At 43.5% G+C, this 18,588-nt stretch overlaps 1 protein-coding gene across 4 annotated transcripts in view; it reads right to left on the reverse strand.

The window, feature by feature from the left end:
• Positions 1-18,588, reverse strand: part of LOC121286299 (unconventional myosin-XVIIIb-like) — a 341,286-nt gene that overhangs the window by 87,232 nt on the left and 235,466 nt on the right. For all 4 annotated transcript variants that reach the window (XM_041203361.1, XM_041203360.1, XM_041203359.1 and 1 more), the window contains exons 30-32: positions 16,593-16,703; positions 14,804-14,908; positions 9,195-9,347 (exon numbers count right to left, since the gene is read on the reverse strand). In XM_041203361.1, coding sequence (XP_041059295.1) covers positions 9,195-9,347; positions 14,804-14,908; positions 16,593-16,703 — 369 coding nt within the window. The remainder of the gene's footprint in view (positions 1-9,194; positions 9,348-14,803; positions 14,909-16,592; positions 16,704-18,588) is intronic.

Consider the following 18,588-nt stretch of genomic DNA (forward strand, 5'->3'; position numbering starts at 1 on the left):
GGTAGATGCAGGAAGGATGTTCCCAATGGTGGGGAGCCCAGAACCAGGGGTCACAGTCTGAGGATACGAGGTAGACCATTTAGGACTGAGATGAGGAGAAATTTCTTCACCTATGAGTGGTGAGCCTGTAGAATTCGCTACCACAGAAAGTAGTTGAGGCCAAAACATTGTATGTTTTCAAGAGGGAGTTAGCTATAGCTCTTGGGGCAAAAGGGATCAAAGGATATGGGGAGAAAGCAGGAGCAGGCTATTGAGTTGGATGATCAGCCATGATCATAATGAATGGCGGAGCAGACTCGAAGGGCCGAATGGCATACTCCTGCTCCTATTTTTCTATGTCTCTATTGACCCACTGTACACCTTCTAGAACCAACGAACAGCACAGTGTATAGTGGTATGTATAAAAAAAAATTTTGAAAAAAATGTAATCCACGGATAACTTTCGCCTATGCTTGAAAAGTAATTCTGGACCAAGCTAATAAAAGTGTCAGTCGTCCAGGCCCTTTGAAGTTTCAAAAAACCACAAACTATAAACACTTGAACCCACTTAACTTGTGTCAAAAAATTCACTGCAGAGATCAGAGAGCCTGAGCTACCAATCAAACAATGTTTTCTCTGGGTTTTTCTCGTATTTTCATTGTGTCTGGGCACTAAGCCTCATTTTGTATTCCTGGCTGAGAGCCCAGGCAGCTATTGGAACACTACAACAGCTGCTCCACAGGGGAACCACTGTTTGACTGACAGCTCAGGCTCTGTACACAGTAGTGTTCATTGGTTCTAGAAAGTGTACAGTGGGTCAATGGGCATGGAAGAGCCAGAGCTTGGCATGGGGGCATGAGGGGTCTGAGGGGGTGGGTGGAAGGGCACAGATTGGCATAAGGGGCAAGAGGGGACATAGGGGGTGGGTGGAAGGGCAGAGATTGGCATAAGGGGCATGAGGGGACCTAGGGGTGGCCAGGACGCATGAGGTGGCATGGATAAGGCATGTTTGGCAGGTGAAGTGGGTGTAAGGGGTAAGGGTTGGAGGAACTTTCTGTTTTCCCGCCACTGGGACAAAGTCCCACAGCACTGGCGCGGGCCTTTTAAATAGCCCAGCTCCGCACCTGGTAACCCCTGCGGCTGCCTCCAGACTTCTTTCTGGGTCAGCTAGCCTGACTCCAGCCCACACGCAGCCCCCAACAATGAAGATCCCGCCTTTGCGGACAAATTCTCCCAAGGCGGGAGGGCCAAGCTGTGTAATTTCCTGACTTCCCCCACCTGCCTCAAGGAGGAAGACCCAGGCTGTAATGTCTACATAATTCAATGCAAGGTAAGTGAAGTGCTACAAAGTGAAACAACCCACTCACCAACACTTTTAAATCCAAATTATAAAATGGGTTTTGCAGCAAGTACGCCACAATGGTGGTGATGGGGGTGGGTAGAGGAGGGGTCCTCTATATGGCTGTCTGTGGCTGCTGCACCCAGGCAGACACAAACTTGAGGGCCTCTTGGCCTCCTTGGAGCAGTAGGCAGCTGTCTTAGCTTGCTGTCAGGAGGCTGCCTCCCTGCAGCTAAACTGGGCCCTGTCGCCTGCAGAGACCTGGAGGCCCATTGGAATTTTCCAGTTGTCCTTCCGTAATTGGCCTTACTAGGCTCTTATCACATGCAGATGGGTAGCCCTGCTGTACCACCACCACCACCCCCGCCCCCCCCCAATCAACCCACCTCTGCAAAAATGGTCTAGCGGTAGCATGTAGCCGCGGAACCAGAACGCTGGCTGGTGCCACTTTCTGCATCCCACCAGTGTCCCACGCACCCCCCCCCTCCCCCACACATCCACTCCCAGCCCTGTCAGGACCAAAAACCATAGCCTTTCCTTGCTACTTCAGAGGGTTCGGATCTAAGTCCAAGCACATATGGACAGTAGCAATTTGGGTTTTACTAATAGCGACGTGGAAATCAAGAACAAAATATTGATAATGAGGCAATGGTTAGGCCAAAGTTGGAGTCGCATATCTAGTTGTTGAAAGCCCATTCAAAAAATACATTAAAGGCACAGGGAGCATATGACATAGATTCACAAGGATCATCCCAGGGACAAGAAATTCTAGCTGCAGACAGATATTTGAGATTCTAGGAGTATTTTCACTGAAGCAGAGAAAATCTAACAGATTCTTTAAATTATGAAGGGTTTAGCTAGGATGAATAAAGAAAGACTATTGGGGGAACAGTGAGAAAGGGTCAAATTTAGAACTCTCTCAAAAAATTAGAAAACATTTCTTTGTGTCGATTTCTTAGAACGTCGGATGCTTTACCACAGGGAGCGATTGAGGCAAAAACAATTGCGTCTTTTAAGGGGACAGTTGATAAAAATTGAAGCAGAGGAAGACACAGAGCTTTGGGGAGAGAGCTGGGCTATGGAATTATACCAAAAAAACATCAGCATGATGATCCATATGGGCCTATGACTGTTATACGGTTCCATGGCACTCAACACAAACAGCACAGATTGATCGCAAATTGAGTCTCATGTATACAGATGTGAGAAATGAAAAGTTTGCTCTGTTGTTGTGGGGAATGACCTTCTGAAGTTGGGGTGACGGCACATTGTTGGGATAAAGTACAGAGAGCGTTAATCTGTTACTGTCACAGACTGAAGGCGCTTTGGACATGTTCTGTGTTGATACTGATTCTCACAATGGGAAAGTGTTCTGTTTGTTGACAGCAACACTCCCTTACCTTGAAGGGCACAGGGGGAAAAGACCAAGAGGCCTTTTAAGTCTTCAAAGAAACAGATTGTTTTAAAATTGCTGCCACAAATTTTGTATTTTGTGCGATAGGGGATGGAGGGTCAGAGAAGCCTGCAAAGATGCAGTCAGTCTAAGTTTAGTTCTCTATTTCTGACTTTAGTTCTCTATTTCTGACTTTAGTTCCCTATCTCTAGACCATGGCAGGTCAGGCCTGCAGGTGTGTAAAAATGGTGACAAGTTGCCCAGTTAGAAAGGTAAATGTAGCATATAAGTACATTTTGAACAGCTCCATTAGTCTCAGACATTGCAAGCAAAGAATTCCAGAGTGGACAATAGTGATATCTTATACTACTTTGAAAAGAAATCAATGCTGAAAATTCCACTGTATCCTTCACTTGTGTTGTACGGTTGAATGATACAAAAAATAAACTCCAGTTTCAAATGTTTATACTGTTATCTCTACACTTGATGTGTTACTGTCTACCACTCTATTCTCTGCATTATTTATCTGCAACATATTCACAGTAAATATAATCTGGTTGTTGCAATATTTTCTTTCTACATCCCGAGCCCCCTGATTTCTCAAGTGAGTAAAATCTAATACATAGTTCTGAATCGATGGAGCTACAGTGGACCCCAGTTCAATTCCTGGACTGTACAGTCATTTTTTAAAAATTCATTCATGAGACCTGGGCTTCACTGGCTAGGCCAGCACTTATTGCCCTTCTCTAGTTGCCCTTGAGAAGGTGGTGGTGAGCTGCTTTCTTGAATCGCTGCAGTTCATGTGGTGTAGGTACACCCACAGTGCTGTTAGGGAGGGAGTTACAGGATTTTGACCCAGCAACTGTGAAGGAACAGCGATATATTTCCAAGTCAGGATGGTGAGTGACATGGAGGGGAATTTAATGCTTCAATTAGGGAAGTATCCATGAAGATGTGCCTCAGGGTGACAGGATGAACAAAAGGTTTCTCAAATAGGATATTCACTACTGATTTGATGACCAGTCAACTTCTTCTTTATTCGCTCATGGGACATGGGCATTGTTGACAAGACCAGCATTTATTGTCTATCCATAAGTGCCCTTGAGAAGCTGGTGATGATCTGCCTTCTTGAACCATGTGTGCCATAAGTACAACCGTAATGCTGTTGGAAAGGGAGTTCCAGTTTTTCAACAGTGACAGTGAAGAAACCACGATTTAGTTCCAGGTCAGGATGATTTTACCTTAGATGGAAATTTACAGGTAGTGGGGTTCACAGCATCTGGTGCCCTAATTCTCCTAGTGGTAGAGGTCTCAAGTTTGGAAAGGTGCTGCCAGAGGAGCTTTGGCAATTTGCTGCAGTGCATCTTGTGGATGGTGCACAGTGCTGTCACTGTGTGCCAGTGGGGGATGGAGTGAATGCTTTCAATTCTACTGCAAAGTGTTCTTATCGGAAGAGGTTTCAGCTGTGATGATGCTCCCTAAACGCAACTAGGGTCATATAATAAAAAGGGCCACTTAATATGGTCCTGGAGAAATGATCAAAACTCTTGTAGAATGGTAGTCTAACAACAAGGCATTCAGGATAATAGGGGACAACATTGTAGCTGGGGCGGTGGTGAGGAAATTGAGGAGGGAGCTGGAAGGAGAGAAACATGATTAAAAGCCTACGTTTGTGGTAGGATTCTACATTATAAACTTGAAAAAATGGCTAGACATTACAGGCTGCATTAAATCTCTGGAGTTTGATGGTTTAGCAACCAACTGCTCTAATTACTACCTTACCTGTAGTTTAACGGGTTAATGTTAAATATGTAAGTAGACAGTCTACATCATCAGTGATGTAAGATCACATGACAACAGAGTATGCTGAGAGATACTTCCTCGTGCTAAGTCTTGTGCTGGACATAGTTTTAGAATGTTCAATAAAAGGTAAACTTTACCAACAGCCTTGTCTCCAGCAGCCTCTACAGATCCTGACCAAGGGCGACCTCATCTAAGACCCATCACAATGGTAACAGACAGTGAAAGTGGAAAACACAACTGAAAAAAGCACCAAGTAATAGCCCAACGACTGGAAGAGGCAGTAAGAGAAATGTGAGACAAGGACAGAGCAGGGAAAAATGCCAACAGTCTCAAAAAAAGGCTAAAGTGATGAAAAGCTATGGAGAAAATTTTACTCTTACCAGACTGCTTCGATCAGGTGGAAGGCCCGAATCAAGCCAAGAAGTGGCAGAGCTGGCATCATAGGTTTACCAGGTGCAGAACAGCTTTGAGACTAGCAGAGAAGACTAGCAAGGAACAGGTAAGTACCCTTCTCTACGCCATTAGGCAGTAGCATAGATGATGTAATGGTCAGACAGCGTATAAATGAAGAGATGTTGACATAAGAAGAGATCATAAAAGCCTTTGACACATCTTTCAGCCTTAGAAGGAATACCATTAGAGAAAGGGTGAAGCTCAAGAGACGGTATAGATTCCTTCATTAACAATTTATATCGATTAGCTGAGAATTGCAAATATGGAGCCCTGACAGATGAATTAATTCATAATCACATTGTTGTAGCAGTCTTTGAGCAGACTTTGTCAGATTTTCTGCAGTGGAGAGAGGATATGACACCATCAAAGGCTGTATAGTTAACAAGGCTAGCTTAAGTGAGAAAGCAAAATCGGGTTTTTATCCGAGACGACAAGGCGATGTCATGGAGAAAAATGGATAACCCAGTGCAGTTTGTAAGGCACAGAAGTAGCAGTGCACCTACTCAAAAACAGCGCAAGAGTGAGGAGGGTGAGTTAGTGCCATTATACAGTGTTCTCACTGAGGCGAGTAAAGGCTGTATCAAAGAATACTCCGTCAAAAAATGAGGAGTGCCATTCCTGTAAGAGCAGAGGACATTTTAAATTTGTATGCTGCAGCAAAATGCTCTCAATACAGCAAGTCAAGAATAAACCAATCAAAACATGTAGCATTCAAGAAATTGAAGATGAAAAAGACATTGAAGTGTCATTCTTGGGAGAAATTACAGGATCTAGTGGGAGCTATTGGAGTACAGACATTATGGTCAATGGACATAAAACAAATTTCAAATTAGACACTGGAGCAGGAGTTTCAGTTCTTTTCAAGCACAGAACAGTGGCTAATGCAAGAATCCTCCAATTATTGACATACGAGGCATTCAACTGAAGGTCAAGGGACAGTGGACTGCTAAACTTCAGTACAAATGAAGAGGAATCACAGAAATTTCATATGAAATCCAAAGCTAAGAATGTTCACTGTTAAGCCAAAAAGTTTACACAGATCTACAACTCATCTATAAAGTAGATGAATTGGGAAGCCAAGAAAAATCAAAAGAATTAAGGACAGAATTTACAAAATTATTTGGATGTCTTGAGAAGACAAGTGCTCTGGAGCAGGGGAACCACCTGATAGAACCATGTAAACACCAAGAACACTAAGCAGAAGATTTCCCAAAAACTGCAGGTGAAGGAACCACAAGCTCCTTATCAGGAAGGGAAGTTTGCATCAAATAAGAAACAAATGAACAAACTTGAGCAAGGGAAACAACAAACAACAGCAGATGCATTGTCACACTTTCCTGTTGAAAAGCCTGAACAAAAAAACATAAACTTCACTGAAGATGTAAAATCCTCTACATCATTAACCACAACATTTCTACCAGCAACAACACAGAGGCTGAATGAAATTCGAAAGGCACAAAAAGCAGATGAAAAATGTGCTAAAATTAGGGAATACTGCAAGAATGGATGGCCAGAATATGCTTCTAATAATCTCAATCTAAAGCAATAATTTAAGCAAGGAATGCATCTCAGTGTCATGGAGGACCCGCTAACTTATGATTGGTCATACCAAGAGTCCTCAGACTCGAGATTCTTCAGAGACTTCACCAGGGATACCTGGACATTACAAAGCGTTGTGTTAGAGCGTACAATTCTGTTTGGGGGCCAGGGATCTCAAAATCATTAGAGGAAATGATTTTGAGCTTTGTCACCTGTGCAATCCATTGCCAAGAGCAAAGGGAATGCTAATGGTATCCTCATTTCCATTCAGACCATGGGAACATCTCAGAATAGACCTTTTTGAGCTCAAGGGGAAGACATTCCTCATAATCGTTGACTGTTACTCCAGATGAATTGAGGTTAAACACCTTCACGGTCCAATCCCAGAAGCTGTCACTAAATTACTACTAGAAATTTTTGCCACAATGGTATTCCAGATCTTGTCATTTCAGACAATGACCCACTGCTTGCAAACAAATGTCTTAAGCAGTTCACAGAAGAGAATGGGTTTGTCCACACAACTAGTTCACCCAGACACTCACAAGCTAATGGAGAGGCTAAAATAGGAGCAAGAACGGTAAAGGCTTTGTTGTAGAAAAAATGCGATATCAACTTGGCATTGCTGTGCTACCTTTCCACATCACCACAGAATAGTTTGGCTCCATCAGAATGTCTGATAGGAAGATGACTCAGCTTCCTGTTCTTCCACACACGCTTATGCCATGTCCCAAAGCAGCAAATATAGACAGAATAAGAAAGAAGGAGGATGAGTATCGTACAAATCAAACTAGAAACTACAATCAATGCCATGGAGTACAAAATTTTACCAGAACTCAATCCCAGGTGAGTCAGTCTGGATTCATGACCAGAATCGTGAAGGCCAAATTCTGGTAAAAAAAACACTACATCCCACGATTTGATCTTGTAGAGACTGAAAATGAAATAGGGAGCAGAAACAGAAGCACACTTCTATCTAAAAGAAAATGACCATCAATGAAATGGACTAATTACCCACGTGATTAGGAAGACAACCTAACAGAGAGCTGGTGCTCTCTGATGATTCATATACTACTCTACTGAGTTCAACAGAGACCACAGAGAACTTGGATCCTATGCAACCTCTGAGGGCTGAGAACAAGGTCGGGGGGATTAGTGAAATGATCACAATGGTTATCTCTGTGAACCCATGGATGAAAGCAGAGACTTTGGGGGGTAGATATAGGATAATGTAAATAATATGTGTACTGGAGTCAGAGACTTGGGGGGAAGATATAGTGTAAAGGGTTAATGTTAAATATGTAAATAGACTGTCCCGGAGCTAAAGCCTCACTCTATATTTTTATAAAATATCAATTTATAATCCTGGCTAATTTATAAAATTCTTTTCTAAAACTGGACAAAGGCTTTAAAATGTCTGAAGCCATAACTGGCTATGACTCAGACAAAAGGAACTCCCTAGCATTCAGAACAGCTGCCACCTTGTTATCTCTAAAGAGGGGGTAATGACCCCTGTGACTACAGAGATCAAACCCCAGGGAACTGTGCAAAGGCCATTTACATTTCCAAGGCCAGGCCCTGGCCAACAAATATGATCAGTCAGCAAGGACAAAGGACCCTGAAACCTCTGTTGAAATTATTAATGGTTGACACATTAACCATTTCAAGAATCCAGACAAAGGAATACACATTTGGTTTGTCCAAATCGAATTGGAGAATTGGGAGTCATATCACATGAACCCACTTCCCACGCACACCACATCCGCACACACACACACACACACACACACACACATACACCCACCCCTCCCCAAGCTGCTGGAACCTGTAATATTTCCTTGTGAAGCTGCAAAGCTCAGATTGCCATCTTCCATCAACTAAACAACAGCTCAGAGCAAGGGTTTGGTCCAGGTGAATGCCTGGCCCCCATCTGCACTGTTTCTACTGGAAGTTCTGGACCGGTACCTACAAGGCTAACTCATTTCTACATGCCCATCTCATCGTGGAAATCAGCTCTACTGAAAAAGTGAATTATCCAGCATCAGCCTTCAACCTGCTGGCTCTGAAAGAATACACCATTGTACTTTTAATTCTGGACTTTGGATTCACATGAAACAATAATTCTTATCTTCTCTGTGGTCTTTGCCCTGTACCTCTTTCTTTTCCTTATCCCTCTTTTATTGTATGAATGTACCTGGGGCTACATAGAAGTAATAAACTAACACTCTGATTTTACCCTACCTTGGGTTTTCTGTGCAGTTGTTAATAGAAATTAGATCACACCAAAACTAATGAGTTGGGGAAAATACACCACCACTTATAAAGGAGGAAATCAAAATAAAAAAAACTTTCTGTTTATGGACGGGTGGTGAGAGGAGAAATCAGGGCTGTTTAAATTAGAACCCCTCCTGTCCATAACAAGACAGTCAACGTTGTCAGTGATGTAAGATCACATGACAACAGAGTATGCTGAGAGATAGCTCTATGTGAAGCCGCATGCTGAGCCTATACTGTATATAGTTAGTAGAATGTTCAATAAAGGGTAAAGTTTACCTCAGCTTTGCCTGCAGCAGTCTCTATTCACCCTAACCAAGGATAACCTCGTCTAAGACCCACAACAATGAAAACAAACTTTTTTTTATTTCTAATGGCAGCACTAAGTGCGATCGGAAGGCATGAGTTCTGACTGACCTGCGTCTGGAGCTTTTCCGCCTCTTCCTTGTTGGCAGTTTGACCTGGGTCTTGCATAGTAACCAGCAGCAGCTGGGCATCTGCCAGAAGAGCATTCTTACGTCGTAAATCCCTGCGTAGCCGCTTCTCCACATCAAAGTCTCGGTGACCTATCTGGATCAGGAGGGTTCCATTATTAGCAACAGTTATTTGTGTTTTTAAAATGTAATGAAGCAGTTTGAGTTTCCACAGCTGCTGTGACTCCCCAAGCCATGGCAAGGTGGAAGAAGAGAGTTGAGGTGGATAATCTCTGACTTGGCTCTCTGTTGAAACAGAGTTTCCTCCTTGCTCTCAGAATTTCCTAATTCTGTCTCGCATCTCAATATAGTTTCTTCCAATCACATACCCATGTCATGAGAATAGAACTTAACTCAAGATTATCCCACACTGTAATAACTCAACACCCACTTGGGTGGGCAGACCCTGCCTGGTGATTTTTTTTTTTTACCCATTTAGAGCAAGATAGCCCACAATCTCTGTTTGAAATTAGTTATTGCAAATAGACAATGCTGCTTTGGCCATTTGCTTTTCTGTGATTAAATTGGGGGTTGCTGTACCGTTTTAATGCCTAGTCAAGTATGCTTCAAACTAACATCTACTTAGCCTCACTTCAATAGCGGTTTGTTTCATGTATTTTATGTAAAATAATTTAAGATTAAAATAATGTCACGCCAAACAGCCTCAGGTTACAACAATGCAGTGCCAGATGAATGCGGTCCTTTTGACAGTTTTTCGACCCGGGGGTCAAAGGTGAAGACAACGAAAGCAGGGATGTCGAGGGTTGTCAATCCTGGCTGACCTTATTTCTGGAGTCTTCAATCATATGATTTCTTGCCACCAAGTCAAACAGCCTTATTCTCCATCGCCAGTACTTTTATAATTAATCAAGAGCTGTGTTCAAAGCATATGCAAAAACACTATTTTGTTTGATGCCTCTCTGATTTTTCTCCCAGGTTGCTTGCAGCAGTGTCCAGGATATTAATCATTAATTCATGAAGACTGCAGGACACAAGCCTGGAGCGTTGACAACCCTTGATACAACAGAAATTGGACTCGGCTGCTGCGAGCACAGGAAGAGATATTGAGGTGGGTGCTGCAAACGTAGCTTTCCTATGGCCCAAAGCAATAAAACAGTGTCTCTGGTGGTGGGAGGAAAAGATTTAACATACTGGCCTCTTGTGCATTCCCGATTTCCACCGCTCCACCATCGGTGGATGTGCCTTCAGCTGCCTAGGCCCTAATCTCTGGAATTCTCTTCCTAAATCTCTCCACCCCTCTCTGTTCCTTTAAGAGAATCGCTATGGCCAACACCTTTGACCAAGCTTTTGGTCACCTATCCTAATATCTCCCTGTGTGACCCAGTCTTAAATTTATCAGGATCCTGACTAGAAAAGACAGTGAGAAGGGGAGGACGTACTGATGGCACAGTGCTGTAACCAGTCACGCGAACTCTCAGGAAATCTCCTAACCTTCCATATTGCCAGTCCACCTTGTGCATTCCACAGGTAGGGTTGCCAACTCTCCAAGGTTATCCTGGAGACTCTGGGAGTTAAAGATTAATCTCCACAATACTGCACGAACAACCCAGAGGAAAAATCATAGGGGCACTAAGATAATTGCTTTTTAAAAAAATATTTTTGGTGAATGTTTTTGTTTACTGGTTTGAAAAATATTGGACCACGCCAGAATAAAATGCTGTTTGACTGACAATCAAGAATCATCCACTCAGGCAATGACGACTATATTCGATTCCTAGTTGGTGTGGAAAGCTGCATCATGAGTGTGGTTGTGTTGGACGGTCAATGGAGGGAATGTGGGGTGGGACAGTTGGAGGCAAGAGGTCATGTGATGACACCTCCAGGAACATGTCCAACCAGAGTTGGCAGCCCTACCCACCGAGACATGAGCTCCAACATATTATGGATCTACATCAAATAGAAGGGGTTTCAGGAGGCTAACCTGGTTTGAGAGTGATGATTGGACATGTTGAAGTGATGCACAACAAGGAACAGACAGAAAATAACTAACATTGCAGGGTGGCTCGAGACTCTGTGGAGGCAATGAAATAAAACTGAACTGTGGTTCATTTGTACATTGCAGAGAAGTGGGGCTAATTGGATAGCTCTGTCAAAGAACCAGCACAAGTATGATGGCCAAATGTCCTCCTGTGTTGTAAGATACTATGGGACACCAGGAAAACCAAAGAGGAAGCTCAACTCATTCAGGGGCAAAATCGGAGGATTTTCTTCTCTGCATTGTAACTGTACTTCAGACTTTATTTGTGATCAGAACATAGGATAATAGGCCCTTAGTATCAGTCCATCAGCAATGCCACTGCAACATCCTCCAGATTCAATGCAAGGACCTTCTAACAAATGCTAGTGTCCTTCTTGAAGCCGGCTCCACAAACATTCAGGCAATACTCTTGCAAAATCAACAACGATAGACTGGAAACTGTGTCCAGAAGGCTGAAAGCCATCTCCCCCGCAATGTCCTGTTTCCTCAACTCTCAAAAGGCCAACCTTCCGGGGGAGGATGAAGAAAATGCTCCAAAGAGACTCTGAAGCTCTCCCAGAAGGTTGGGAGGAGCTTTCTACCTATCGTTCAAAATTGCAACAATTGTCCATCGAGCTGCAATATGCTTTGGGTCCAAATGCTTTAATAATGAAGCAGAACAGCATCAGAGATGGAAAGAAAAGGATGCAAATCCTACATTCCGGATCCTACTACCTCGTGGGATGTCCTGCCCCACATTTCCAAACACCAGCGGGTCAAGTGACAACCCGTTCAGTCACAAGAAGACCCATATAGCAGGAACTCACGATCCTGAGTAGATATCATCCTCCAGCCAATGAATAGGCTCTTGAATCACAAAATTTACGGCCACCAAGCTATTTTAAGAGTTAGCTTTTGGGGGTAAATTTTTGCTCTTCTGAATGTGTTGCAGATGGAAGACATCTGCCCTGCACTCAGGTGCAGCATGGGCTATAGAGAGGATAAGTCTCCCCTTACTCTAACAGAAATATGCCTCAACCACTCCTCTCTCCTTCCCATCTCTAAACTTTGTACACTATTGCAACAGGATGATCAGGGTAATTGTGTCATCAGCTATCTTTGTGAAATCTTGCACTGAGACAAACAATTCATTGCTAACTTTTGAACATTTTGTAGATACAAGTTGGGAGGCGCAGGCGAAACTGCCTAAACCCATTGAACGTTTGATCACCAGATCCAGCAGAGGGAGAGAAGATCAGGTCCCAAAGTGATTGAACTCAATGTGCACCCATTCCCTCCTCTTTCCCTTCCCCTCAAATCTCAACCATTGAATCAGCTTGATCGGAAGGCAAAGAAACATGAGCAATAAAGTTGTATTTGTCACTGTGATGGATGTAGACTGATGCTTTGGCCTAACTGCCAGTATTTGTAAAACGAGCTGCAATCTTACCAATAACTAGGGAGAATACCCTCAGGGCGTATGGTAATGAATGCAAAAGGAAAGCCATTCATGTGGTCCTGAAGGGTCTCCTGCAGGTTCAACATCTTTAGATGAAGAATGTTTTATTTTTGTAGCCAGCCTTGTATTTTAAATGCTTGTAGATTGATGAAGCCCATCTGCTTCTTTATAGCCAGGGAGCTACAACCTTTAGGGGCCCTGCTCATCATCCTCTGCTTGCTATGCTAATTCAGACCTCTCCAGGCCACACAAGGTATTTTATCTCCAACCCTTGCTCTCGCCATTGCCTTCATGACAGAAACTCCCAAACCAATGAGCTGATTTTCTCACAGTCAGGAATAATGAGCTGAACTTGTCCCTCGGCATCACAGGAGAAGAAACTGGGAGAGAGGAGGGAACTCAGCAGCTACGTGTTGTGGTCTGATTTATAGGCTAGACCGAGAACATTTGCTGACTGGGGATTTCTATTAAAGTCCATATTTCCTGTAACAACCTCTATTGAACAGGCAACATTAACAACCTCCCCATTTTAAGGTTGTTCACATCTGTGGAATGTGATGAGGATTTTAAATTGCAGCATTTTAGTAATAAATATTTGTCTTTTAAAGGGGAATGGTCCATTCCTTTTCCCACAATTAAAAATTTATAATGCCAGTTCAGGAATAAAATTGTTCTATCAATTCCACCCAAATTACATTTAAGGTTGAGTACAGCTGAGCTCTCTGTTTCGATACAAATTGAGGATGCCTTGGCATCTTTTTACTGCAGTGAATTGTGGATGTGATGATGTTATTGTTGCAAGCTAATGCTCTCTGCTGGTTAAAGCAGAACATTCAGGTATAACTGAATGCATTACCTGGGTGACCCACTGCTTCGGGTGGAGCTGACACTTGTACAATAGATGACCCAAGGTTTAGTCCCCAGCTTCTACTGCATTCGCTCAACTCAGCCAGAGCAGCAGTTGCACCATTACCATCGGTCTCAGCATGGATGGTCTGGCTGAGATGGGTAGACAGAGCCCTGGGAAATTCTACCATGGTTATGCTTTTGATTGCTGTTACAATGACCATATGAAAAGTGAATGTGGATGTAGCACTCCAGAGTCAAATACCCTGACGACACTCACTATCTGGAGTCGTACACAAAGAACAGCTGCTTGGAACCTGAGACCCAAAACCTATACCTTCAGGTGAAAATCAAATGCTCAATTTGAAAACCTAAACATTCGATTCAAAAAGTTACAAACTTATATTGTCAGAAGACCTGGTGCACTTTCTGATCTGATGGATGGACACTCTTGGAAATGGATTACCAGTGACCAGACATGTAGTCAACACAGCTGGTGCACTAGTAATGATACACATTCCCTTACAATAAACTAACACAAGTAAACCTTATATTAGTTTCAATTGAAAGGGTGCATACATAGTTGTGCAAATCTCTTTCTGGAATGCTTAATGGTTCATTCCCTTCATTGCCCAATAACCTTTACCTTTCTGAGTTTTCTTAGCTTTGTTACTTCATGCATTTACATATAATTATGTAGCACATACAGCACAGAAACAGACCATTCGCTCCAACCTACCCATGCTAGTATTTATGCTCCACTCAAGGTTCCTCCCATCGCTCCTCGTCTAAATACATCATTATAATCCTCCATTCTCTTGTCCCCCATTTGCTTGTCTAGCTTCCCCTTAAATGCATCTAGACAATTCACTTCAACCACTCCCTGTAGTAGTGAGTTCCATGTTCTCATCATTCTTTGGATAAAGAAGTTTCTTCTCAATTCCCTATTGGATTTCTTGGTGACTATCTTATATTGATGGCCTCGAGTTATGATCTTCCCCACAACACGAAATATTCTCCCTGTTTTTACTCTAGCAAAGCCTTTCATAATTTTAAAGACCTCAGTTAGGTCACCCCCTCAGCCTTCATTTTTGAAGAGAAAAGAGATCCAGCCTGTCCTTCCTTTCCTGACATGTATACGCAACAATTTCTGGTATCATTCTTGCACATTTGTGTGACTGCCGGAGGTAGCTGTGCTGCCTCAGTGGGGTTTCAATGACGTGTCCATCACACCAGTGTGTAATCTCCAGCACACACCTGAAGCACTGACCTGTTCACAGAGGGTTCCAACCAAGCTCTCCAAGTCCTGTTTGTCATGAAGGACCAGCTGCCGTTCCTCAAACTCCTGCTCCAGCTGCATCTCCAACTGACGGAGCTACGACAAAGAGAAAGAACCCCCAAACATCAGACAGGTTAACAGCACTTTCAGCTGCCCAAAGAGCCTCAAAAACACTTACAAATCAACCAAGTGCAGCCCCTCAATCAGATCAAAATAGTGTCTAAGCACACAACTGTACAAGCCCTCTGAGTAGGCCAGGAGCTCCTGGGGGTGAACCACCACCCTTAATCGGATGGCCTTCCTGGCTCTGGCCATTTAATTGGCCAATGCTGGGAATGTGCCTCCCTTGGTCCTGCCGTCGACTGAAGTGAGCCCACCTCTCGCTTTCAGCCCCAGTAGCAGGGCTTCTACCATCCATTTGGCCTGTCAACTCTGTTTCTCTCCCCCCCTCCCAGGTGCTGCGAGACCTGCTGATTATTTACAGAATTTTCTGTTTTTAGTTGAGCTCTTGAGTGCTTTGGATCGCCTCCAGTTCCACGCAGCTCCTTTGTTGTGCAGGACGTGCGAGAGTACCATCCTCAGTCCAGAGGGTAAGAAATCATTCTCTCACATGCAAGCCTCCTGGAAAACTCAGTGTTGCCATTCTGGCTGGGCGCATACATAGACATAAAGGAGAGGCCAACAGATTTACAAACAGATCACCAGGACACTCCAGGAAGAAGTTGACACTGGAGCGGACTTAATCCAATTCAAATACGCATTCTAAAGGAGCTGTACCATATTTCTGTGGAAAACATTTTTCACGTTCAGCAAAGGAGACATTTTGCAAGATTGTCGCTTATTTGTACCCGGATTCTTCATCATGAACAGAGATGCCCCTGACCTCAAAGAATCATTTACATTCCTTTCTGGTGGCAGATCTCACTCAGCTGGCAATATGTCCTTGCAAAGAGGATCCAGAGACACATACAAAGATTCCCCTTGACATTCAAAGGCATCACCATCACCCTGAATCTTCCCATTAGCAGCTTCCTGGGGGGGGTTCCATTAACCAGGAACTGAACTGGACTAGCCATATAAGTATCGTGCCTACAAGAGCAGGTCAGAGACTGGGAATTCTGCAGCAAGTAATTCACCTCCTGAATCCCCAAAGGCTGTCCACCATCTACAAGGCACAATGCAGGAGTGTGATGGAATATTTTCCACTTACCTGGATGAGTGCAGCTCCAGCAACACTCAAGAAGCTTGACACCATCCCAGATAAGGAGCCTGCTTGATTGGAACCCCATCCACCAACTTAAATATTCACTCCTTCCACCTTCCGGCATACAGTGGCAGCAGTGTGTACCATTTGCAAGATGCATTGCAGCAGCTTGCCAAGATTCCTTCAACGGTACCTTCCAGACCCACAACCTCTATCACCTAGAAGGACATGGGCAGCACCTACAAGTTCCCCTTCTTCCACTATCCTGATGTGAAAATATATCATCATTCCTTCATTGTCGCTGGTTCAAAAAATTTGGAACTCCCTTCCTGACAGCACTGTGGGTGTAAATACATCACATGGACTGCAGCAAAGGTGGCTTACTACCACCTTCTCAAGGTCTATTAGGGATGAGCAACAAACATTGGCCTTGCCAGTGACGTTCACGCCCTATGAAAAAAGATACTTCACCCATGTGAGTTTGAGATGGGCATGCACAACGGATAAATAATGCACAGGTGGTACAAGGAATAGATCTGGCACACACTGCATCACATGGCACAGTGAGGAGCATACCCTTCTCTGGCAGGACTTGCGAACATCGTCCAGCTCTTCCTCCTTGTCTTCCAGCTCCTTCAGGTGAATCTCCTTCATTCGCTCCAGCTCTAGTTCAAAACGGAGATGTGTCTGAATGCAGGGAGAGGAAGAGGAGGAGAGAGTGAGAGAACGAGAGGGAGCAAGAGAGGAAGTTAGACAGAGGGAGGGGACAGATGGAAGGGTAGAGAAGGAGAGAAAAAGGGGGAGGGAGCTAGAGAGGGAGGAGAGATGACAGTGAGGAAGTTGGAGGGAGAGGAAAACAGAAAGATGGGGGAAGTGAAAAAGGAGATGGAGGCAGAGGGAATAAAAGGCTCTGAGAATGAAAGATGAATATTAAGAAACAGTAAGAACAAAATTAAAGGAATGAGAACAAGTCAGGCAACAAGTGAAAAAATAGCAGGGGTGAGAAACAGAGAGAGAAACGAACTAGAGAATGACAACAAAACAGAGAGGTAATATAGTCTGTTAAAAATGCAAAAAAAATATCAGTAAATATACTACAACATCAAGAGCACTTCATAAATATTTCTTCAGCCAACATGTTCCAGGTTAAAGAATTTTTATCGCTTTTTTCTGTCATTTCTCCCCCCATCTCATCTCCTGAAAGTATTGTCTCCATACTGGTGGGGGGGGGGTGCGGTGGTTGGTGGCGGGAGCAAACAAGAACAGGTGCCCTGCAATCTCTCGCCAAGTGACCTTATTCCCATGTGTACGTGGATAATGGCTCTTGGCAGCTAACAATCAACCTAGGGTTGGAGAATAGGGAGAGAGAGGTTAAAAGGGGACTCTACTGAGTTGGATGTAGTTGTGATACATATCAGTCATGATCCTATTGAATGGAGGAAGAGGCTTAAGTGGCTGAATAGTCAACTCCCATTCCTGTGTTCCTAATGAAAAGCTACATCTGACCTTCAGGTTGTTTACTTACAATAATTTTAAGAGTTTCAGCGCCATAGTGTGTGAGCTGAAAAGATACTAAGCCAGGCAACCCAGAGAAGTAGTTCTGCCAATGCATTTTTGAAAAATGTAATGTGGACACAATACGTCAAAAGATATTTTTTATTCTTTCACAGGCTGTGGGCGTCGCTGGTTAAACCAGTATTTATTGCCGATCCCTAATTGCCCTCGGAAGGTGGTGGTGTATACACACACACACACACACATATATATATATGTATACAATGTATATATGTAAGAAATATATCATCATACATTGCTTCATTGCTATTTGCCACCTGGTAACTAATATTTCCATGCTAATTTGTTAACCTAGATACTGAAGACATAATTTCGCATGAACAAATAAATAAAATAAAAATAATTTGTGCCCTTGGACAGCCTTTGCCACACAGAACTGGCTGGTCATTAGCAGCAACAAGTCAGCTCTAAACTGTGAGATTCAGTAGCTCTTCAATTTAAACTTGTTTCTATAGTATCTGTCCTCAGTGAAAGTGCATTTTTTAAAATATAACGCAAGCTGCAAGTTCAAAGTGTTTTTTTGGCTGGGTGTGGAAATCAATTCATTGCTCTTTTCGTCTCATCTTAACAAGGATCCCTCCCATACACGCTGACAATGCAGACCATGGCAACCAGCCCCAGGAGGTTCCTTATCTCCTCCAACATACATCCCGGACAATGGGAGATGGGTTGGAGGAATATTGCAAAGCTGGAGTATAATCTCGAGGTACCAATGAGCACGTTCTTCACAAACTAATGAGTATTTATACTGTTGTAAGAACTCATGAGGCCGCAGTGCAGTTGTGTAAAACACATTCAGGAAAGCCTTCTGTTACCCACTCGCTTCACTTGAAGATACTGACTCATTTTATTGTGGGGTTTTAAGCTGGTGCCTTCAGCCCCCTGACACCTCAGGCAAGTAGCTGTGTTGAACCTAGATAGTGAGCACTGGAAATCTGTTCAACCAGAGAAGCACAGATGAGTGGGATCCCACCCTCACTTCCCAGCAAGTGATCAC

Source organism: Carcharodon carcharias, chromosome 13 (assembly GCF_017639515.1).
Source record: "Carcharodon carcharias isolate sCarCar2 chromosome 13, sCarCar2.pri, whole genome shotgun sequence".
Lineage (NCBI taxonomy): Eukaryota > Metazoa > Chordata > Chondrichthyes > Lamniformes > Lamnidae > Carcharodon > Carcharodon carcharias.